This window comes from Salvelinus fontinalis, chromosome 31 (genome assembly GCF_029448725.1).
Source record: "Salvelinus fontinalis isolate EN_2023a chromosome 31, ASM2944872v1, whole genome shotgun sequence".
Taxonomy (NCBI): Eukaryota; Metazoa; Chordata; class Actinopteri; order Salmoniformes; family Salmonidae; genus Salvelinus; species Salvelinus fontinalis.
Genome location: NC_074695.1, coordinates 69,086 through 94,392, shown reverse-complemented (window position 1 = coordinate 94,392; position 25,307 = coordinate 69,086). Strand labels below are relative to the sequence as shown.

At 42.2% G+C, this 25,307-nt stretch overlaps 1 protein-coding gene across 3 annotated transcripts in view; it reads left to right on the top strand.

The window, feature by feature from the left end:
• The window catches only part of hcfc1b (host cell factor C1b), a 71,123-nt gene that overhangs the window by 7,253 nt on the left and 38,563 nt on the right, over positions 1 to 25,307 (top strand). For 2 of the 3 annotated variants that reach the window (XM_055891056.1, XM_055891055.1), the window contains exons 4-13: positions 122 to 270; positions 543 to 703; positions 3,905 to 4,113; positions 9,032 to 9,116; positions 9,351 to 9,457; positions 12,834 to 13,013; positions 13,421 to 13,735; positions 13,930 to 14,081; positions 23,795 to 23,971; positions 25,051 to 25,275. In XM_055891056.1, coding sequence (XP_055747031.1) covers positions 122 to 270; positions 543 to 703; positions 3,905 to 4,113; positions 9,032 to 9,116; positions 9,351 to 9,457; positions 12,834 to 13,013; positions 13,421 to 13,735; positions 13,930 to 14,081; positions 23,795 to 23,971; positions 25,051 to 25,275 — 1,760 coding nt within the window. Of the gene's footprint in view, positions 1 to 121; positions 271 to 542; positions 704 to 3,904; positions 4,114 to 9,031; positions 9,117 to 9,350; positions 9,458 to 9,665; positions 9,710 to 12,833; positions 13,014 to 13,420; positions 13,736 to 13,929; positions 14,082 to 23,794; positions 23,972 to 25,050; positions 25,276 to 25,307 lie in introns of those variants that run through there. The other variant, XM_055891057.1, reaches the window with a different exon arrangement.

The window sequence follows — 25,307 nt, the reverse complement described above, 5'->3', positions numbered from 1 at the left end:
TGGTACCGGTATACCGTGCAACACGAAGTAGATTTGATTAGCCGGGCCTGCCCAAGTCAAGCACTGGTTATTACTTCAGTACCTAGCAGGGTTTATAATCCATAAATTCAATGTGTTCCAGCAACCAATCAGTGGTTCATTCCTGCTGTCCGTGGCGACATCCCGCCTGGCTGTGCTGCGTATGGGTTCGTGTGCGACGGTACCAGGCTGCTGGTGTTCGGAGGGATGGTGGAATATGGCAAATACAGCAACGATCTGTATGAACTGCAGGTACGTGTTCAGCCCACAGAATTAAGCTCTGACAGTTATTTAGTGGGGATTTGGGGGTGTAAACACTAAATAGTTTGAGATAAAAAATATCTCTATCCTAATTTCCATCCATTTTAAACCATAACACACATTCCTTGACCTTTCTATGTTTTGCATAAGATGTGCTTGAATAGGTATAGCCTAATTTAGAGATCTTAGATCTGTAGGCACGACTGAGCTTGTTAGTAAGTCGCTGTGTTCATGTTGTTGTTTACTGCTGATATCTCTCCCAGGCCAGTCGCTGGGAGTGGAAGCGTCTGAAACCCAAGTCTCCTAAGAACGGCCCTCCTCCCTGTCCCCGCCTGGGACACAGCTTCTCCCTGGTAGGGAACAAATGCTTCCTGTTCGGAGGACTGGCTAATGACAGTGAGGACCCCAAGAACAACATCCCCAGGTATGCATCATCAATATATATTATCCACCAAGAACCACACCCCCAGGTATGCATCATCAATATAAATTATCCACCAAGAACCACACCCCCAGGTATGCATCATCAATATATATTATCCACCAAGAACCACACCCCCAGGTATGCATCATCAATATATATTATCCACCAAGAACCACACCCCCAGGTATGCATCATCAATATATATTATCCACCTAGAACCACACCCCCAGGTATGTGTGTACTGTGTAGTCTAAAGTGCATTCGGAGAGTGTTCAGACCCCTCAACTTTTTTCACGTTTTGTTACTGAACAGCCTTTTTCTAAAAATATATATTAAATAGTTCCCCCTCCCTCGTCAATCTACACACAATACCCCAAAATGACAAAGTAAAAACAGGTTTTTAGAATATAAAAAAAATGTATATAATTTTTTTTTTTACTGAAATATGATATTTTCGTAAGTATTCAGACCCTTTACTCAGTACTTTGTTGAAGCACATTTGGCATCGATTACAGCCTCGAGTCTTCTTGGGTATGATGCTACAAGCTTGGCACACCTGTATTTGTGTAGTTTCTCCCACTCTTCTCTGCAGATCCTCTCAAGCTCTGTCAGGTTAGTTGGGGAGCGTCGCTGCACAGCTATTTTCAGGTCTCTCCAGAGATGTTCGATCGGGTTCAACTCCGGGCTTTGGCTGGGACACTCAAGGACATTCAGAGACTTTTCCCGAAGCCACTCCTGCATTGTCTTGGCTGTGTGCTTAGGGTCGTTGTCCTGTTGGAAGGTGAACCTTTGCCCCAGTCTGAGGTCCTGAGCGCTCTGGAGCAGATTTTCATCAAGGATCTCTCTGTACTTTGCTCCGTTCAATATTTGGTTTGATCCTGACTTGTCTCCCAGTCCCTGCCTCTGAAAACATCCTCACAGCATGATGATGCTGCCACCACCACCATGCTTCACCGTAGGGATGGTGCCAGGTTTCCTCCATACATGTTGCTTGGCATTCAGGTCAAAGAGTTCTATCTTGGTTTCATCAGACCAGAGAATCTTGTTTCTCATGTTCTGAGAGTCTTAAGGTGCCTTTTGGCAAACTGAGTGGCGGCTTCCGTCTGGCAACTGTACCATAAAGGCCTGATTGGTGGAGTTCTGCAGAGATGGGAGAACCTTCAAGAAAGACAACCATCTCCACAGAGGAACTCTAGAGCTCTGTCAGTGACCATTGGGTTCTTGGTCACCTCCCTGACCAAGGCCCTTCTCCCCTGATTGCTCAGTTTGGCCGGGCGGCCAGCTCTAGGAAGAATCTTGGTGGTTCCGAACTTTTTCCGTTTAAGATTGGTGGAGGTCGCTGTGTTCTTGGGGACCTTCAATGCTGCATAAATGTTTTGTTATTCTTCCCCAGATCTGCGAACAATTCCTTCAACCTCATGACAAGAGGATGCTCACCCGGAAGTGGCTCTCCTAGTAGTTGGGGACTTTAATGCAGGAAAACTTAAATGTTTTTCCTCCCCATTTCTACAAGCATGTTACATGTTCAATCAGGAGACAAAAAACTCCAGACCACCTTTACTCCTCACACAGAGACACTTACAAAGCTCTCCATCGCCATCCATTTGGCAAATCTGACCATAACTCTATCCTCCTGATTCCGGCTTACAAGCATAAACTCAAGCACCAAGTACCAGCGACTCGCTAAATGCCAAAGTGGTCTGATGAGCTATGCGACTATTTTGTTAGCACAGACTGGAGTATATTCCGGGGTTCATCCCGATGGCATTGAGGAATATACCGCACCAGTCACCGGCTTCATCAACAAGTGCATCGCCAATGTTGTCCTCACATTGACCGTGCATACATAACCAAACCAGAGGCCATGGATTACAGTTAGTTTATTTATAATAATAATAAATAATAAATAAAAGTCTGTTCTTTCAACCAGTCAATTTGGGTGAACATTTTAAACGTGTATTTCTCCATATAGACACACCGTATGCGTTTTTAATAAAATCAACTATATGCATTGATCTTGTCTGATGCTTTATGCTGTTTGATTAAATAAGACACAAATGACTCGAGTGAGCCCAAGATCTAGATATCCAGAGAAAATAAGAGAGAGAAAACGTAATCTGATCCTCCCCTTCCTGCTGGCTTTCACAGATTCTGCCATTACTCTCCAGAAGTTGCCTGTCATGGGCTATATAAAGAACTGGCAACCTTTCTGATGTTTAATGCCAATTTTTTACAATTACGACCGATCTGTTTTGCCAGTTATGGTTTTCATGTGCACGTCTTTGGTGGAACAGTTTCATTTAATTTATAATAATGTCTTCGTATCTTAAACTCCTTGTGGTGTGGTTAAGCAACAATTTATCTAAATGAAAATGATACAAACATAAAAAGTAACCTATGGCCAACTATGTAAAAATTGCCTACATAAAGCCAACTAATAAAAACATTGCAGCCTGCAGGTAGAAAATATAATGATAAAAATAAATATCCTATAAATCACATTGGTTACGCATGGCCTGTCTACAATGAACTTGAAACGTTTCAACTATTAACTTGGGTCCGGCTTGATGCACCTAAATATAAACAGTACCAGCACCCAAAATGACTATCAAAACCTATTTCACTCCAACCGAAGATTGAATCCTACTACACCGGCTCTAACGCTCGTTGGATGTGACCGGGTTTGAAAACTATTACAGATTACGAAGGGAAACCCAGCCGCGAGCTATCCAGTGAGGCAAGCGTTCCAGACGAACTAAATGACTTCTATGCTTTCTTTGAGGCAACAACACTGAACCATGCATGAGAGCACCAGCTCTTCCGGACGACTGTGATCACGCTCTCCATAGCCGATGTGAATAAGACCTTTAAACAGGTCAACATTCACAAGGCCGAAGGGCCAGATGGGATTACCAGGACACTTACTCTGAGCATGCGCTGACCAACTGGCAAGTGTCATCACTGACATTTTCAGACTCTCTCTGACCGGGTCTGTAATACATGTTTCAAGCAGATCCCCATAGTCCCTGTGCCCAAGAACACAGAAAAATTCTGTGTTGTTGGTAAAGGGATTGTAAGTAAGCATTTTCACGATTAGGTTGACCTACTCCTGTTGTATTCAGCACATGTGACAAATAAAATGTGATTTTGAATATAAGGCACAAAATATGACTTAACGTTATTTTCCCTCCTCCACCCCAGATACCTGAATGATCTGTATACGTTGGAGCTGCGTGCCGGCTCCAGTGTAGTAGGCTGGGACATCCCCATCACCTACGGGGTGTTGCCCCCACCCAGAGAGAGCCACACTGCCGTGGTCTACACAGAGAAGACCTCTAGCAAGTCCCGTCTGGTCATCTATGGGGGTATGAGCGGCTGTCGACTGGGGGATTTGTGGACCCTAGATATAGGTGAGTGATTGGCCAAAATCCTGCCGATTTTTGGAAAATCAAATCAAAGTTCATTTTTCATATGCACTGGATACACGTGGTGTACATGGTACGATTTAAAATGCATTATTAATTCATTAAACGTGCAGGTTGCATTCAGGGTTATTTCCTGAAGGGGAGCTTAGGTGGCAGAGGGCGTGGCAATGGGCACACACAGCTGGGTTTTAGAGAGAATTTTTAGATGCCCCCCTCTTGGGCGGTGTAGAGAACTTTCAGAAAATGTAAGCCCATTTCCTGCATTTCTACACACTTCTCCATGGAGAGATTGTTTCAGTTTTAAACAGAAATTAACAAAGTAGAATAATGGTCCTATTACGCATGTATGACCTCTAGGGCGATGAAGTTAAATCTACTGAAACCCTTTACAGACATGGCACTCAGTTATACTGTATCTACTGAAACCCTTTACAGACATGGTACTCAGTTATACTGTATCTACTGAAACCCTTTACAGACATGGCACTCAGTTATACTGTATCTACTGAAACCCTTTACAGACATGGCACTCAGTTATACTGTATCTACTGAAACCCTTTTACATGTTCATTCTTCAGAGTAGCCACCCTTTGCCTTGATGACAGCTTTGCACACTCTTGGCATTCTCTCAACCAGCTTCACCTGGAATGCTTTTGAAACAGTCTTTGGAGTTCCCACATGTGCTGAGCACTTGTTGGCTGCTTTTCCTCCTTGTGATGCAGCACACCACCACTCTCCTCCTTGGTCAAATAGCCCCTACACAGCCTGGAGGTGTGTTGGGTCATTGTTCTGTTGAAAAAAAACAAATGATAGTCCCACTAAGCGCAAACCAGATGGGATTGCGTATTGCTGCAGAATGCTGTGGTAGTAGTCATGCTGGTTAAGTGTGCCTTGAATTCTAAATAAACCACACATGCGGAGATCATCCATTCACCCACTATGCGTGCCACAAAGACACAGCGGTTGGAACCAAAAACCCCAAAATGTGGACTCATCAGACCAAAGGACAGATTTCCACCTGTCTAATGTCCATTGCTCGTGTTTCTTGGCCTAAGCAAGTCTGTTCTTCAGTAGTGGTTTCTTTGCAGCAATACAACCATGAAGGCCTGATTCACACAGTCTCCTCTGAATACAAGCATTTTGCTACATTCGCATTTACATCTGCTAACCATGTGTATGTGACCAATAAAATTAGATTTTATTAGTTGATGTTGAGATGTCTGTTACTTGAACTCTGAAGCATTTATTTGGGCTACAATTTCTGAGCTGTTCTTGCTGTAGTATGGGCTTGGTCTTTTACCAAATAGGGCTATCTTCTGTATACCACCCCTACCTGGCTCATACGCATTAAGAAGGAAAGGAATTCCACAACCTTTAACAAAATGCATTCCAGGTGACTACCTCATGAAGCTGGTTGAGAGAATGCCAAGAGTGTGCATTCATCAAGGCAGAGGGTGGCTACTTTGAAGAATCTCAAATATATAATATATTTTGTTTTGTGTAACACTTTTTTGGTTACTACATGATTCCATATGTGTAATTTCATAGTTTAATGTCTTCACTACTATTCTACAATTTAGAAAAATTGTAGCCATCGATGAGCTTGCGGCACCTTTTTCGACTGCCAATTTGGCCCTCATGAGCATATTGCTCTTATTCTTCAGTGTTTGTTGGGTTCCCTCCACCAATGGATGTTTTCAGCTCTCATTATAGGTTATGGAGATGAGATTCAGATCTGGACTTCTCATTGGCTACTCCAGAACAGTCCAGCGGTTTCTTAAATAAAAAAATTAATTAAAAAAAACATTCCAGGGTGCTTTTTATGTGTGTTTTGGGAGACCCACAACCTTCAAGAGCGTTTGAACTCTGGGTTGAACATTGCACTTCCAAAACACCTTTATTTTTAATTTTTTTAATTTCACCTTTATTTAACCAGGTAGGCTAGTTGAGAACAAGTTCTCATTTACAACGGCGACCTGGCCAAGATAAAGCAAAAGCAGTGCGACACAAACAACAACAACAGTTACACATGGAATAAACAAGCGTACAGTCAGTAACACAATAGAAAAAAAGAAAGTCTATATACAGTGTGTGCAAATGGCGTGAGGAGTTAAGGGAATAAATAGACCGTAGTAGCAAAGTAATTACAGTTTAGCAGATTAACACTGGAGTGATAGATGAGCAGATGATGATGTGCAAGTAGAGCTACTGGTGTGCAAAAGAGCAGAAAAGTAAATAAAAACAATATGGGGATGAGGTATCTAGACTGGGTGGGCTGTTTTCAGATGGACTATTTACAGCTGCAGCGATCTGTTAGCTGCTCAGATAGCTGATGTTTAAAGTTAGTGAGGAAACTATAAGTCTCCAGCGAATTTTGTAATTCGTTCCAGTGTCTGGCTGCAGAGAACTGGAAGGAAAGGCGACCAAAGGAGGAATTGGCTTTGGGGTTGACCAGTGAAATATACCTGCTGGAGCGCGTGCTACGAGTGGGTGCTGCTATCGTGACCAGTGAGCTAAGGCGGGACTTTACCTAGCATCGATTTATAGATGACCTGGAGCCAGTGGGTCTGGCGACGAATAGGTAGCGAGGGCCAGTGGTGGGTAGTATAAGGGGCTTTGGTAATAAAACGGACATCACTGTGATAGACTACATCCAGTTTGCTGAGTAGAGTATTGGAAGCTATTTTGTAAATGACATTGCCGAAGTCGAGGATCGGTAGGATGGTCAGTTTTACGAGGGTATGTTTGGCGGCGTGAGTGAAGGAGGATTTGTTGCGAAATAGGAAGCCGATTCTAGATTTAATTTGGGATTGGAGATGTTTAATATGAGTCTGGAAGGAGAGTTTACAGTCTAGCCAGACACCTAGGTATTTGTAGTTGTCCACATATTCTAAGTCAGAACCGTCCAGGGTGGTGATGCTAGACGGGCGGGTGGATGCAGGCAGCGAACGGTTGAAAAGCATGCATTTGGTTTTACTAGCGTTTTAAGAGCAGTTTGAGGCCACGGAAGGAGAGTTGTAATGGCATTGATAATCTGATTTCATGATGTCTTGCACACATTCAAGGCCCGTAGTACCAGAGGCAGCCCCACAGCATTATTGAACTGATTTGAACTTCTCAATAAACCCACCCCGAAATCCTGGGGGGGAAATAATCTGTGGACCAAATGAAACAAAATTAGAGCTCTTTGGCAACACATGTCAGTGCTGTGTTCACTGACGACCAAATGAAGCAATACATGGAAAGAGCAGTCTCGAAGATGGGGGAGGTTTGGTCAAGCTGTGGGGTTGTGTTTATACTTCTGTGGGGGGGGGGGTCTTGAACAAGGCATCGTAAAAGCAGCAGATTAACAGGTCTTTTGCAGTCCAATGTTCATCCCAGGTTAACAAAAAACTGGGTCTCCATTCAAGGTTTTCCAGCAGGACAACGACACCAAACACAGGTAAAAAAACAAAAAAAAACAATAAAAAGCACACAGCAATGGTTAAGAAGAGATGCTGGACTGTTCTGGAATGGCCAGCAAGAAGTCCAGATTTGAATCTCATCCAAAACTTATGGCGAGATCTGATAAGTTGGAGAGGGCACCCCTCAAAATGTTGAAGAATGCAAGCAGTTATCTGCTGAAAAGTGAGACAAATTTGCCAGTAGAAAGGTGAGCAGTGCTTGCTCTTTGGGGGTTTTGGGCCGGGTTTCTGTATAAGCCCTTTGACTTCTACTGATCTAAAAAGGGCTTTTATAAAAATAAAAAAAAGCTTGTGTAAGCCCCCAGAAGCGTTTGTCTGCAGTTATCTTCGCCAAAGGCTGTGCAACCATGTACTAGCTCTGGGGTGCCAATCATTTTGTACATGCCAAAAATAAAATAGAGAATCCAATGTTTGATCAAAATTTGTCAATTTTTTTTTTTTTAGAAGATATCAGATTTTTTTTGGGGGGGGGGGAGTGCAAGAGACACACGGCATGTACAAAATTATTGGCACCCCAGGATTTGTACATGGTTGCACAGCCTTTGACCAAGATAACTGCAGACAAATGCTTCTGGGGGCTTACGCAATCATTTAAAATAAAATAAATTATAAAGCCCTTTTTGCATCAGCAGATGTATGTGCTCAACTGTATGTGCCAGCTCATTCTGTCTGCACTCTCTCTGTCTCTGTCTCTGTCTCTCCTTCTCACTGGCTTGCCTGCTCTTTGTGTTTTCGGTTTGTTGCGTGTAGAATATCATAGCCTATTCATTGATAGGCCCTGCTTTACTGAAGTAAAGCGAGACATTTCAAGCCAAGAAATCGCGAGATAACAGCATTACATTGCTGATAGACGGGCCCGGTGCACGGTTCTGACTCCGTCTGCATGGTGGCCGACCGGTCTACACTGCGCCACTGTTCTCTGAAGTACGGCTACTAATCCGTCTCCTCCATTCCTAAAATAATGAATCTTAGCAGTTGGCAGACTCAACACTAGAACGGGAGTCGACACTGGGAGTCGTGATGCAAGGAGTTGACGAAATCAATTATGTTGTAGTCGTCTCTACCACTAAGAAAGACCATTGTCCGTAAGTTGGGAAAATGGCAGAGAAAGGCAAGTGACAGCAGTCCTGTGTGGCAATAATTTGAGGAAGGAAATGGAGTGGAGTCAATGTACAGAAATGGCGGTACAGGTGCAATTCTAAAGAGACAGCATCATTAAACCCAAACGGTTGCTGGTAGCAGCACAGCTGCCATTATGAATTCACGTGGATTTATTTTATTTCTGTTTTTTTTGTTTTAAAAAAATCGTTTTAACAGAACCAATAAAAAAAAAATGAAGAACATTTTTATTTGTGTTTTATTTGTCACTTCCCTACTACTTTAGTAGCGTGGCCTTTTTTAACGCAGGAACTTGATAAGTCCTTGTCTTTCCTCCGCAGACACCCTGACATGGAATAAACCGTCGATCAACGGGACGGCTCCTCTTCCCCGCAGTCTCCACTCTGCCACAACCATCACCAACAAGTGAGTTAACCCAAATGCCTAACTTGAGCAACACATTTGTCTTTACAGGGAGAAGGACTTTGTTTATTTTCTGTCGTTACTTTTTTTGCTTTTTATACCCTGAACCGGCAAGTAATTGGGATGTGTGTACATTTTTACTTCTGAGCTGGTCTGGTGCGTGCTTTGACTATCAGGAGCTCACCTGTCTCCCTCCTCACCCGTCTCCCCTCCTCACCTGTCTGTTCTGTAACACAGGATGTACGTTTTCGGAGGCTGGGTTCCCCTGGTGATGGATGACGTCAAAGTAGCGACACACGAGAAGGAGTGGAAGTGCACCAACACACTGGCCTGTCTCAACCTAGGTACGTCAGGCTGATCCGACACACTGGCCTGTCTCAACCTAGGTACGTCAGGCTGATCCGACACACTGGCCTGTCTCAACCTAGGTACGTCAGGCTGATCCGACACACTGGCCTGTCTCAACCTAGGTACGTCAGGCTGACCCGACACACTGGCCTGTCTCAACCTAGGTACGTCAGGCTGACCCGACACACTGGCCTGTCTCAACCTAGGTATGTCAGGCTGATCCGACACACTGGCCTGTCTCAACCTAGGTACGTCAGGCTGACTGACCGAACAACCATTCTCTTAAGGGCCTACACGCTCTCTCTTGTGTCGCTATCTGCGTAGTTTTACATACCTTTGCGCCGCTGAATAATTTTGGAACGGGTCGTATACGACGTTCCGTCGTTCCGTTTGAATAGTGTGTAGAGCCCTTTTTAGCTAAAATGGCCTAAACTACAATATTTGGTGCTTAATGTTTTATAAAATGTTGACCGTAAAAAAACATTCAGTTATGGATCACAAAAATGTACTCATTTCTAAAGTAAAAAACCGAAACTGTAATGACAGACAGAAACCCGTCTCTGCTACAATTGACCTCTCAACTTAGTAATGTGAAATGCTATCTCAATAACATTGTATTGGCCTTGGTGTGTCCGACCAATCAACCGCTTTGGAATGTTATCGGTCATGGGGAAAGATATTCTTGTTTTGCTAGCTAATGGCTTATTTTGTTTCTCTATGGTTAGAAAATCATAAAAAACCTTCATTTTAAATTGAGCGTGTAGTAACCGGCCACATTTCTGTAAAAAAATTAATATATATATTAAAGCTGTGTAATGTAAAATGTGTCCCCGGCGCGAGGCTTGGCCAATATCCAGATTGTAATACCTTCGTACGACCTTGTACCGTACCAGGATATTCTGTAATACCCGGAACTGAACGAGGGGCGCAATTTTCAAACTGCATTCGCAATGCTAACAAGCACATGTAAAATCCCATAGAGAATGCTAACGAGCACATGTAAAATCCCACATGTAAAATCCCATAGAGAATGCTAACGAGCACATGTAGAATCCCATAGAGAATGCTAACGAGCACATGTAGAATCCCATAGAGAATGCTAACGAGCACATGTAGAATCCCATAGAGAATGCTAACGAGCACATGTAGAATCCCATAGAGAATGCTAACGAGCACATGTAGAATCCCATAGAGAATGCTAACGAGCACATGTAGAATCCCATAGAGAATGCTAACGAGCACATGTAGAATCCCATAGAGAATGCTAACGAGCACATGTAGAATCCCATAGAGAATGCTAACGAGCACATGTAGAATCCCATAGAGAATGCTAACGAGCACAAGTAGAATCCCATAGAGAATGCTAACGAGCACATGTAGAATCCCATAGAGAATGCTAACGAGCACATGTAGAATCCCATAGAGAATGCGAACGAGCACATGTAGAATCGCATAGAGAATACGAACGAGCACATGTAAAATCCCATAGAGAATGCTAACGAGCACATGTAAAATCCCATAGAGAATGCTAACGAGCACATGTAAAATCCCATAGAGAATGCTAACGAGCACATGTAAAATCCCATAGAGAATGCTAACGAGCACATGTAAAATCCCATAGAGAATGCTAACGAGCACATGTAAAATCCCATAGAGAATGCTAACGAGCACATGTAAAATCCCATAGAGAATGCTAACGAGCACATGTAAAATCCCATAGAGAATGCTAACGAGCACATGTAGAATCCCATAGAGAAAGCTAACGAGCACATGTAGAATCCCATAGAGAATGCTAACGAGCACATGTAGAATCCCATAGAGAATGCTAACGAGCACATGTAGAATCCCATAGAGAATGCGAACGAGCACATGTAGAATCGCATAGAGAATACGAACGAGCACATGTAAAATCCCATAGAGAATGCTAACGAGCACATGTAAAATCCCATAGAGAATGCTAACGAGCACATGTAAAATCCCATAGAGAATGCTAACGAGCACATGTAAAATCCCATAGAGAATGCTAACGAGCACATGTAAAATCCCATAGAGAATGCTAACGAGCACATGTAAAATCCCATAGAGAATGCTAACGAGCACATGTAAAATCCCATAGAGAATGCTAACGAGCACATGTAAAATCCCATAGAGAATGCTAACGAGCACATGTAGAATCCCATAGAGAAAGCTAACGAGCACATGTAGAATCCCATAGAGAATGCTAACGAGCACATGTAGAATCCCATAGAGAATGCTAACGAGCACATGTAGAATCCCATAGAGAATGCGAACGAGCACATGTAGAATCGCATAGAGAATACGAACGAGCACATGTAAAATCCCATAGAGAATGCTAACGAGCACATGTAAAATCCCATAGAGAATGCTAACGAGCACATGTAAAATCCCATAGAGAATGCTAACGAGCACATGTAAAATCCCATAGAGAATGCTAACGAGCACATGTAAAATCCCATAGAGAATGCTAACGAGCACATGTAAAATCCCATAGAGAATGCTAACGAGCACATGTAGAATCCCATAGAGAAAGCTAACGAGCACATGTAGAATCCCATAGAGAATGCTAACGAGCACATGTAGAATCCCATAGAGAATGCTAACGAGCACATGTAGAATCCCATAGAGAATGCTAACGAGCACATGTAGAATCCCATAGAGAATGCTAACGAGCACATGTAGAATCCCATAGAGAATGCTAACGAGCACATTGCGAACATTTTTGTACAGTTTCTGACCTAAACCAAATAATGCCAGACAGCTACACAAAACATTAGCATTAGCAAGGATCTTTATCCAGGAGGGTATTCTCTGCTGTTACCAAGCCAATGCTTGATTATGGAAGAAGCTAACCACTTAGCTAGATAGCTAACGTGTACATATGGCAAAACAACTGCAGAGCATTTAGCACATTTTAGACAGTTAACTTAATAGTTATCAGATATCTAGCTGGCCAACATTTTAGTAGTGAATTCCATTTTGTAATTAGATCACCAGGCGCATGCTTCACAACAGTGAGTGACTCACAAGGCTCCGGTTTCTCGTTGTTGTGTGCTTGTAAACAAACACGTGACTAAGGACTACCGCAAGCATCATAATAATGTGACAGCCGAAATTTAAGAACGCAATGTTCTTTTATCTCCTAACGTGTTGTACACGTTGACTGCAGGTATTTACTTAAAAAGTAGCTACAAATATTATATATTTTTTTAGAAGTGGTTAAGCAGGTATTGAAAGTCATCCTGAGGCTTTGACCAAATACTCCGGTGATACGGTGTGCCGCCCCAAATTCCCCGGTGATACGGTGTGCCGCCCCAAATACACCACTGATGATTATCTTCTGTCCGCTCCTAGACTCGATGGCGTGGGAGTCGGTGCTGATGGATTCTCTAGAAGATAACATCCCCAGGGCCAGGGCCGGTCACTGCTCCGTGGCCATCAACTCACGCCTCTACGTCTGGAGCGGCCGGGACGGATACCGCAAGGCCTGGAACAACCAGGTGTGCTGTAAGGACCTCTGGTACCTGGAGACCGGTGAGTCCCTCAGTTCACTTAATCAAGTCTGTATGACACTTGCTTGTTCAGAAAGATGTTTGTTTGTTTGTTTGTTTGTTTGTTTGTGTGTGTTCATTGAAAGTATCAACGATTCATTTTGATGTAGAACACTTTTTATAAAGACAGGGAATGTCAACGTGATCATCTGTGAAGTATTTGTGTGTTGGGAATTTAATAGTACAAATAAGTTTAGATGCACTGTTGTAAAGTGGCTGTTCCACTGGATGTCATAAGGTGAATGCACCAATTTGTAAGTCGCTCTGGATAAGAGCGTCTGCTAAATGACTTAAATGTAAATGTAAGTTGAGTGGGATACAGCGAATCCGTAAGAAATCAGGTAGTTATTTTTGATTTGTAAACACTAACCGCTGCTCTGTTCCTCACAGAGAAGCCCCGCCCCCCGTCACGGGTGCAGCTGGTGAGAGCCAATACCAGTAGCCTGGAGGTGAGCTGGGGGGCGGTACCTACCGCAGACACCTACTTGTTGCAGCTGCAGAAGTACGATATCCCCCCCGCCTCAGCCACCACCACACCCGGTGTCAGCCCCGCGACGTCACTGCCGGTCAACTCCCCCAAGAGCCCTGTCACAGCCTCTGCAGCGTCCGCACAGGGCCAGCCTCTCCAGGGCATAACGCTGGTCCCCTCCCCCACCACCACCATGCCTGGGAGTCCAATGGCTGCTGCGAATGCACGCGGGCCAGGTAACGACTACTGAATAACTGAATTTATTTAACTTTATTTCTGTAATATTTTAAATGCTCTCTTTTTTTAATTATTTGGCTCAACTTCTCAAAACTGTTTAACTTTAATTATAATTGTGTCAAAACATAATCAAAGGGTTTCTTTCCAGATCAGCCACCATCTTAAACATTGGTTTTATTTTTTTCCCCTCCAGCTATCCTGAAGGTCTCTGCTCCACACACAACCACAGGCACCTCCATCGTCACGGTGAGACAGGCCAACCAGGGCGGGAAATCTCCCGTAACGGTGACATCACTTCCTGCCGGGGTCCGCATGGTGGTGCCGGCACAGGGTGTACAGGGAACGGTAAAGGACTTACTGTGGTCTATGTACCAAATGCTACCCTATTTCCTATAGAGTACACTACTTTTGACTAGGGCACATAGGGGAATTCACACTACAAACTATCACCCTCATCGTGCACTTAAGGAATGTATTGGAATTAGTGGATATATGGAGGTTTAATACCCTGACCTAGTGAGATATACATGGAGGAGGTTTAATATCCTGACCTAGTGAGATATACATGGAGGTTTAATATCCTGACCTAGTGAGATATACATGGTGGAGGTTTAATATCCTGACCTAGTGAGATATACATGGAGGAGGTTTAATACCCTGACCTAGTGAGATATACATGGAGGTTTAATATCCTGACCTATTGAGATATACATGGAGGAGATTTAATATCCTGACCTAGTGAGATATACATGGAGGAGGTTTAATATCCTGACCTAGTGAGATATACATGGAGGAGGTTTAATACGCTGACCTAGTGAGATATACATGGAGGAGGTTTAATACCCTGACCTAGTGAGATATACATGGAGGAGGTTTAATATCCTGACCTAGTGAGATATACATGGTGGAGGTTTAATATCCTGACCTAGTGAGATATACATGGAGGAGGTTTAATATCCTGACCTAGTGAGATATACATGGAGGAGGTTTAATATCCTGACCTAGTGAGATATACATGGAGGAGGTTTAATATCCTGACCTAGTGAGATATACATGGAGGAGGTTTAATACCCTGACCTAGTGAGATATACATGGAGGAGGTTTAATATCCTGACCTAGTGAGATATACATGGAGGAGGCTCAATCAAGCTAGTCGTCTTGACTACCCATGTCATTTTTGCTGCCACCAAAAGTTAGTGTTGATTGTTCGACAGCATTCTGTCCCCTAACTATCAAATCATTGGTATACACAATAGTCTTAGAGAATATTTATGTGTTGGAAATGTAATCAAAGCCTACTGGATGACATAGTTTTTAACCTAGACAGAAGAATTTAAGGGACGTTTTTCCCTACGTAAAATAGATACAACAGATCCCCCTTTCAAATGTTTTATTTATTAAACCTTTATTTAACCAGGAAGGGCTCATTGAGATTTAAAATCTCTTTTTCAAGAGCGTCCTGGCCAAGATAGGCAGCACCAAGTCATTACAAAAATTACAGACAGACAACATGAAAAACTACAAGTAATCGAGTAAAAACCATTGAATTCACAAGAGTATAACAAAATCAAAAACAGCAAACTAAGAACATTGACAGGTCAGGGAAACCAGTCTCAAAATCCTTCATCGGTGATTAAAAATACCAATCGGGACAAGTTCTTCCAGTTTAAAAGTATTTTTTTTAAAGCGTTCCAAGACGATGGCGCAGAGTACATAAAAGCCCTTTTACCAAATTCAGTTCGGACATTTGGAACAGTTAGCGGGATAAAGTCCAGCGAACGAAGAGACGACCTACCACATTTCTGAACAATAAAAATGCCAAAATAAAAAGGTAGTAAACCCAAAATGGCTTCGTAAAGGATTGTATGAGACACTTAAATGTACCTTAAGAGGCCATGCAATTCAATAGTCCTCTTTCTTTTTTTTACAACATATTTAGGTAAAAAAAGAGTTCATCTCAAACAGAAGAACTGAAAGTATAGATAGATAGCAATATAAAAACGGTACCGTAAAGGCTCAGAATAAGTTAGAGGAGAAACAAAAAGAAATGAACGTAATAAAGATCAAGAAGTGTATGAAATATTTAAGCGTTATAACAAATAAAAAAAATAAGCGAACTGGATGGACTGTGGTGGGGAAAATGCACCGAATTCTTTAAAACGTCGACATAAAAATACTACCAAAAATGATTTACTTAAACGTCTTAGAAATGAAGGAGTCACCCATTTAACCAAAAAATATTTTAAAAGAGGAAGCAAAGTACTTTAAACATATGTTCCATATTTCATTCTCCACCTACTGAAGTTAAGGGTATTTTTCTAATAATAGTATAAAATTAACAGCTATACAGAGACTCATGCGAAGGCCTAATTACAGAGGAGGAACTTCTTGATGCAATTAAAGCCTTTAAGGATGGGTAAACTCCAGGGCTGGATTGCATACCAGTGGAAGTATACGAAACCTTTTTTTTTTGTTGATGGCAAGTTGAGGTGCAGTCCATTCAGAAAGTTTTCAGAACCCTTGACTTTTTCCGCGTTTTCTTACGTTACAGCTAGTGATGCACCGATATGACATCTTGGGCCGATACCGATATCCAATATTTTCCTCGCCCCCCCCAAACGATGCCTATTACATTTTTTGGCGCGGCCATTTTAAGCATTCTAGTACAGTTAAATAGTTAACAGACCTCTGTGTGTGTAAGGCACTGCGTCTCAGCGTCGTCCGGGTTTGGCCGGGGGTTAAGCCGTCATTGTAAATAAGATTTTGTCCTTAACCTGTTAGGCGGGCTGTCCCGACGTCGGTACACTTATGACAACATCCAGCTCTATTGCAGGGCGCGAAATTCAAAATCTATTTTTTTTAAATATTTAACTTTCACACATTAACAAGTCCAATACAGCATTTGAAAGATAAACATCTTGTCAATCCAGCCAACATGTCCGATTTTTTAAAATGTTTTACAGAGAAAACACCACATATATTTATGTTAGCTCACCACCAAATAAAGTGAACAGACAAGTAGGAGCAGCACAAGTATGATTCAAGTAGGATGCACAAGCCAACCTAACTAACCTAGAACCAACCTAAACAACCTAGAAAAAACTACCTCAGATGACAGTCCTATAACATGTTACACAATAAATCTATGTTTTGTTCATAAAATGTGCATATTTTAGCTATAAATCAGTTTTACATTACTGCTCCCATCATAGCTACAGTCTGAAATCGCACGGGAGTAGCCAGAGAAAATACAGACACCAACGTCAACTACTAATTACACCTCATAAAACATTTCAGAAGAATATATGGTGGATAGCTAATGAAAGACAAAGATCGTGTGAATAGAGCCAATATTTCCGATTTTTGAAGTGTTTTACAGCGAAAACACAATATATCGTTATATTAGCTTACAACATTAGCTAGCATACGGCAGCATTGATTCTAGTCAAACGCTAGCATAGCACAGTTCGACAGATATATGAAAAAGCATCCCAAATTGGGTCCTTATCTTTGTTGATATTCCATCAGAATGTTGTAAAGGGGTCCATTGTCCAGTACAGTCTTTAGTTGGGTTCCAGAACGAACTATTTCCCTCTTGGGTTAGCAAGCACAATGGCCGTGCGGCGCTAATCTCTCTTTCTTCAAATTTTTTCCCCAAAGCATCACGTCTAAAGTCCAGAATAAATTTCAATAATATAATTAAAGTATATTGAAAAAACATACTTTAGGATGATTTTGTGACATGTATCAAATAATATCGTAGCCAGAGGTCATATTCACCTTTAACGAGCGTATTCCAGGAGCCGAGTCCAGGTTCTACCTCGCGCCCAGAAAAAAAAATAAAGTGCGCAGGTCTCACTACAAGATGTTGTGTTCAGCCCCTGGAAGAGATATTCAACTGCTTTCTTCTCTCACTTCCGCATTACACCCAGATGAAGGCGTATGACCTTATTTCTACGGTCCTAAGTGACATGACCTTTTATAGACACGCTCTTAACCTGTCTAGGACTGGGGGGGGGGGTCTAGGACCCCCCCCAGCCCCACTGAAAAGGCAGAGCCGCGAAATTATTATTATTATTATTTTTTTTTAATATTTAACTTTCACACATTAAAGTCCAATACAGCTAATGAAAGACACAGATCTTGTGAATCCAGCCAACATGTCCGATTTTTAAAATGTTTTACAGGGAAGACACGATATGTAAAGATGTAAATCTATTAGCTAAACACATTAGCATAATCCACCATCTTTTCTTTGTCCACCAACACCAGTAGCTATCACCAATTCGGCTAAACTAAGATATTGATAGCCACTAACCAAGAAAAAAGCTCATCAGATGACAGTCTGATAACATATTTATGGTATAGGATAGGTTTTGTTAGAAAAATGTGCATATTTCAGGTAGATGTCATAGTTTACAATTGCACCCACCGTCACAAATGGACTAGAATAAATACAATGAGCAACGTGTTTACCTAACTACTAATCATCAAACATTTCGTAAAAATACACAGCATACACTAATCGAAAGACACAGATCCTGTGAATACAGACAATATTTCAGATTTTCTAAGTGTCTTACAGCGAAAACACAATAAATCGTTATATTAGCATAGCACATGTGCAAACATTACACCAGCATTGATTCTAGCCAAAGAGAGCGATAACGTAAACATCGCCAAAATATATTAATTTTTTCACTAACCTTCTCAGAATTCTTCAGATGACACTCCTGTAACATCACATTACAACATACATATACAGTTTGTTCGAAAATGTGCATATTTAGCCACCAAAATCATGGTTAGACAATGAGAAAAGTAGCCCAGCTGGTCAGAAAATATCCTGCGCCATATTAGACAGTGATCTAGTCGTATACATAAATACTCATAAACGTGACTAAAAAATATAGGGTGGACAGCGATTGATAGACAATTTAATTCTTAATACAATTGCGGAATTACATTTTTTTAATTATCCTTACTTTTCAATACAGTTTGCGCCAGGCGAAGCTACGTCAAACAAGATGGCGTCCTAAGCCATTAACATTTTTCGACAGAAACATGATTTATCATAATAAATTGTTCCTACTTTGAGCTGTTCTTCCATCAGAATCTTGGTCAAAGAATCCTTTCTTGGGTCTAATCGTCTTTTGGTCGAAAGCTGTCCTCTTGCCATGTAGAATGCCCATTGTGTTCGGCATGAACTGGAAGCGTGCCCAGAGATTCACAGTGTCTCAGAAATAAATGTCCCAAAATCGCACTAAACGGGTATAAATTGCTATAAAACGGTTTAAATTAACTACCTTATGATGTTTTTAACTCCTATAACGAGTAGAAACATGACCTGAGAAATATTACTGGCTCCACTAATGCTTGGAAAAAGAACGGGTCGGTGCCCACCGTGCGTCCGACGCAGCAGGAAAGGAGTGCCTACCTACACGTGTTTTTCATTTATAGTGGCTGTGATTGCGCAATCCACACCATTCAAATCGTCATCACGTAAAGGCATCCAGGGGAAGACGTAAGCAGTGTCCGTATACTCATAGCAATAACAGTGGCCTTAAAACTGACTCCAGAACAGGGGCCAAAATGTGTGAAATCTGACTCCATGTCAGGGAAATTGCTGTAGAATGAGTTCTGTTCCACTCAGAGACAAAATTTCAACGGCTATAGAAACTATAGACTGTTTTCTATCCAATAATAATAATAATATGCATATTGTACGATCAAGAATTTTGTAGGAAGCCGTTTAAAAAATTACACGATTTCCATAAATAGTGACAACAGCACCCCCTAGCCTCAACAGGTTAAAGAGAGACATCGCATTTGGAAATCTCAATTCCGGATAGGAAATGGTCTGTAAAAATAGTTCTGTTCCACTTAGAGAAATAATTCAAACGTTTTTAGAAACTAGGGACTGTTTTCTATCCAATAGTAGTAAATATATGCATATTGTAAGATCAAAAATTTCTTAAGAGGCCGTTTGAAAATGTGCACATATTTTCCAGTTTTTTCAATATTCACCCTGCAGCCAGAAGAAGTTTTAACTGACTTGCCTCGTTAAATTAAAAAAAGGATTTCATCATACATGTCAAGCAGTGAAGTTTCAGCTCTGTCGGTCCGTAGGGCCTCTTCCTCGGTGCGCACAGTCACTGTGTCTGTTTCCATCTTGTCCAGCTGTGTCTGTAACATTTCACGTAAACTCTGTTTCTTGTCTGCATCGAAGTAGCGTTCCTCGTACATAGCATCGAGCATCGTGGCTAATAGCAGTGACGCTATTACTGTGTAACTCCGGTAGGGCAACAATAGCGCACTTGGTAGTGTGTACCGGTGCTCGACCAGTCGGCGAAAGCCAACATCACCCACGACAGAACGGTTGATTGTCAAGGGCAACGAATTCCATTATCTTGGCTTTAATGTATTTCGCCTTTGAGTTGTCTCGCTGAAATGTTCTTACTCTTTCAAAAGACTGCTCGACTTGTCGACAGCTCGTTCCACACAGCAGACATTGTGGGTTAGGTTAGGAATGCTGTGTTGCACGTATAGCGCAACATTTTACGTGGCGTCATTTACGTCATGTACCTACGTTATATAGGTATGGCACGTCAGTTTTAACATTGGTTTTGCACATCAGCGTTAAACTAGACATCGGGCCGATACCGATGTTGCCAGTTTTAGCTAATATCGGACAATATATTGTGCACCCCTAGTTAAAGCCATATTCTAAAATGGATTCAATTGCCCCCCCCCCCCCCCCCTAATTTACACACAAATCCTCATAATTACCAAGCAAAATCTGTTTTTTGCAAATGTATTAAATGTGTGTGTGTGTGTGTGTATATATATATATATATATATATATATATATATATATATATATATGTATATATATATATATATATGTATGTCACATTTTATGTAAGTTTTCAGACTATCAATTCAGTACTTTGTTCAAGCACCTTTGCCAATGATTATAGCCTCAACGTGTGGCAGACCTGTTTTGTGGGAGTTTCTCCCATTTTTTCCCCTGCAGATCCTCTCAAGCTGTCAGGTTTGATGGGGAGCATTGCTGCACAGCTATTTTCAGGTCTCTCCAGAGATGTTCGATCGAGTTCAAGTCCGGCCTCGGGCCGGGCCACTCAATGACATTCAGAGACTTGTCCCATAAGCCACTCCTGCAATGTCTTGGCTGTGTGCTTAGAGTCGTTGTCCTGTTGGAAGGTGACCCGTCGCACCAGTCTGAGGTCCTGAGCGCTCTGGAGCAGGTTTTCATCAAGGATCTCTCTGTACGTTTCTCCGTTCATATTCCCTCGATCCTGACTAATCTCCCAGTACATGCCGCTGAAAAACATCCCCACATCATGATGCTGCCACCACCATGCTTCACCATAGGGATGGTGCCAGGTTCTTTGAGACGTGAAGCTTGGCATTCAGGCCAAAGAGTTCAATCTTCGTTTCGTCAAACCAGAGAATCTTGTTTCTCATGGTCTGAGATTCTTTATGTGCCTTTTGGCAAACTGAGTGGCGGCTACCGTCTGGCAACTGTACCATAAAGGCCTGATTGGTGGAGTGCTGCGGAGATGGTTGTCTTTCTGGAAGGTTCTTCCATCTTCACAGAGGAACTCTGGAGCTCTGTCAGAGTGACCATCGGGTTCTTGGTCACCTCCCTGACCAAGGCCCTTCTCCAATATTTGAGTTTGGCCAGGCGGCCAGCTCTAGGAAGAGTCTTGGTGGTTCCAAACTTCTTCCATTTTAAGAATTATGGAGGCCATTGTATTGTTGGACCTTCAATGCTGTAGCCATTTTTTTGGTACCCTTCCCCAGATCTGTGGCTCGACACAATCCTGTCTCGAAGCTCTACAGATAATTCCTTCGACCTCATGGATTGGTTTTTGCTCTGACATGCACTGTCAACTGTGGGACCCTATATAGATAGGTGTGTGACTTTCCAAATCATATCCAATCAGTTCAATTTACCACAGGTGAACTCTAATCAAGTTGTAGAAACATCTCAAGGATCATCAATGTAAACAGGATGCACCTGAGCTCAATTTCGAGTCGCGTAGCAAAGGGTCTGAATCTTATGTAAATAAGTTATTTCCGTTTTTTTTATTTGATAAATTAGCAAAAAATTCTAAAAACCTGTTTGCTTTGTCATTATGGGGTATTTGTTTTGCAGATTGCTGAGATTATTTTATCCATTTTAGCAAAATGTGTAAAAAGTCGAGCGGTCTGAATACTTCCCGAAGGCACTATATATCAAATATAGTATATATATATATATAATATGTATATATATAAAGGCACGTTATTAACATGTTTTAACCATATATGGTAGACCATCAGACACTCAGCAAGAAGGTCTGATTTAATTATTACTCCTTTAATTATTTAATTATTATTACTATAACACCACCCACGTGGTAAATATATAAAGATCCAGTCCATTAAAACAAACTGGAGACCCCTTACACAACCAAAAATTGTAGTAAAATGCATAGCGCATAAAATTGATAAAGGTATTGTCGGATTTTATTCATCCTAATCAGTGTTTTTATATGGACAATACATTGGGGACAAAATAAGACAAATACTGGAAACGATAGACCACTAAATCTGGGAAACCAGGCCTGGTATTCATAGCGGACTTTGAAAGGGCCTTTGGTAAAGTACAACTGGAATTTATATATGAAATGCCTGGACTATTTTAATTTTGGAGAATCTCTCATACAATGGCATAATGGTATGTATAGCAACCCCAGGTGTAAAATGATTAATAATGGATACTTTTCAGAAAGTATTAAATTGTCAGAAGGAGTAAAACAAGGCTGTCCGTTATCAGCATATCTATTTATTATTGGCAGGAGATTTACCGATTCCATGGCACAGGGTTTATGCACTGATACACAAAACAATGCCGGATTTAAAACTTTGTTTTTCAATTATTAAAAAAAAATAATAATAATAATCTTGCCACCGGTAGGATAGATATATAATCTCAGCTCTGCAGATTTTGCTGCGAAAGAGACAATCGTTAGATCACTTGTTTTGGTACCGCCCTTATGTAGCTTGTTTTTGGTCGCAGCTTTAGTAATGGCCGAAAAAAAATAATTATTTACTCTGTAAATAACACCGCTGGGTGATTTTGATAATGATATTATTGATCGATTTGACTATGACTTATCTTAGCAATGGTGTTGATCTACAATCTGTAGAAACTACACTGCTCAAATAATAAAGGGAACACTTAAACAACACAATGGAACTCCAAGTCAATCACACTTCTGTGAAATCAAACGGTCCACTTTAGTGTTCCCTTTATTTTTTTGAGCAGTGTATATGAATAGAAAGATTCAGAACTTTTGTGAAACAGCACAGCGGAAAAAATATATGGCAGCTAGATATCAAAACTGGATGGTCTTCGGAAGTATACCGAACAAAAATATAAACGCAACATGCAACCATTTCAATTTTTTTACTGAGTTAAAGTTCATATAAGGAAATGTCAGTTGGAAATAAATTCATTGGGCCCTAATCTATGGATTTCACATGATTGGGCAGGGGTGCATCCATGGGTGGGCTTTGAAGGGCATAAGCCCACCCACTGGAGAGCCAGGCCCAGCCACTGGGGAGTCAGGCCCAGCCGATCAGAATGAGTGTTTCCCTACGAAAGGGCTTTATTACAGACAGAAATACTCCTTAAATTTCACGGAGAGTATATTTTACATTATTTATGTAGTGTGTGTGTGACCAGGAAGTAGAAGCCTAAGTGTTGGTGTCCATTAGTTTACTCTAATTAGGGGAGGGGTGGTAGGGTTAGGGGGACATACTAAAGAAAATATATTTCCATAAGTCCTAGTTAAAACTATAGTTATCCCAGGTCTGATTCATACACAACAAGTTTAGTTCCTTCTATTCCATATTCTCTAGTTCTATGAATAACCAAACTTTAGGCACTTTGAGATGTATTCTTGTAAAACAACAAGTGATTTATAAATGCTAATAATTGTCATTATTTTGTACGTGTCTGCTTCCTCCTCCCCCTCCCCCCTCAGCCAATGGGCAGCAGCCCTCAGATGAGTGGCATGGCTGCGTTGGCTGCTGCGGCTGCGGCCACCCAGAAGATCCCGCCCTCCACGGCCACCATGCAGCTTCCAGCCGGTGCTACTATGGTCAAGACCGTGGCCATGAGCCCCGGTTCACAGACCGTCAAAGTAGCCTCGCCTGTTATGGTAAGAGATCCCTGGACGAATAGTAACACACACACACACACCATGTAAACCTCTGCTGTTAATTATGAACTCTTCAGGTACACTAGAGGGATTCTGTTTATCAAGGCTGTGCGCCGATATCCACATTACCTACTGTACCACCATGGAGGGAAGCAATGTATCGGCCGTGCCTTCTAAATGCTGTAGGAGCTGTCTTGGCCGTGCCTTCTAAATACTGTAGGGGCTGTCTTGGTCGTGCCTTCTAAATGCTGTAGGAGCTGTCTTGGCCGTGCCTTCTAAATGCTGTAGGGGCTGTCTTGTCCGTGCCTTCTAAATGCTGTAGGAGCCGTCTTGGCCTTGCCTTCTAAATGCTGTAGGGGCTGTCTTGGCCGTGCCTTCTAAATGCTGTAGGAGCCGTCTTGGCCGTGCCTTCTAAATGCTGTAGGAGCTGTCTTGGCCGTGCCTTCTAAATGCTGTAGGAGCTGTCTTGGCCGTGCCTTCTAAATGCTGTAGGAGCTGTCTTGGCCGTGCCTTCTAAATGCTGTAGGAGCTGTCTTGGCCGTGCCTTCTAAATGCTGTAGGAGCTGTCTTGGCCGTGCCTTCTAAATGCTGTAGGAGCTGTCTTGGCCGTGCCTTCTAAATGCTGTAGGAGCTGTCTTGGCCGTGCCTTCTAAATGCTGTAGGAGCTGTCTTGGCCGTGCCTTCTAAATGCTGTAGGAGCTGTCTTGGCCGTGCCTTCTAAATGCTGTAGGAGCTGTCTTGGCCGTGCCTTCTAAATGCTGTAGGAGCTGTCTTGGCCGTGCCTTCTAAATGCTGTAGGAGCTGTCTTGGCCGTGCCTTCTAAATGCTGTAGGAGCTGTCTTGGCCGTGCCTTCTAAATGCTGTAGGAGCTGTCTTGGCCGTGCCTTCTAAATGCTGTAGGAGCTGTCTTGGCCGTGCCTTCTAAATGCTGTAGGAGCTGTCTTGGCCGTGCCTTCTAAATGCTGTAGGAGCTGTCTTGGCCGTGCCTTCTAAATGCTGTAGGAGCTGTCTTGGCCTTGCCTTCTAAGTACTCTCTCTCTCCTGTCTCTCTCTCTCTCACCCGGTGTTGTCCTCCCTAGGTTAGTAACCCAGCAACCCGCATGCTGAAGACTGCTGCGGCTCAGGTGGGCACGTCAGGTGTTGCCACACCCGGAACGCCTTCTCGCCCAATCATCACCGTGCACAAGTCTGGCACGGTGACCGTTGCCCAGCAACACCAGGTGGTTACCACGGTAGTGGGAGGAGTCACCAAGACAATCACCCTGGTTAAGAGTCCCCTTACTATGGGGGGAGGTGGAACACTGGTAAGATGTGTTTTAGTTTCCTTAGCAGGATC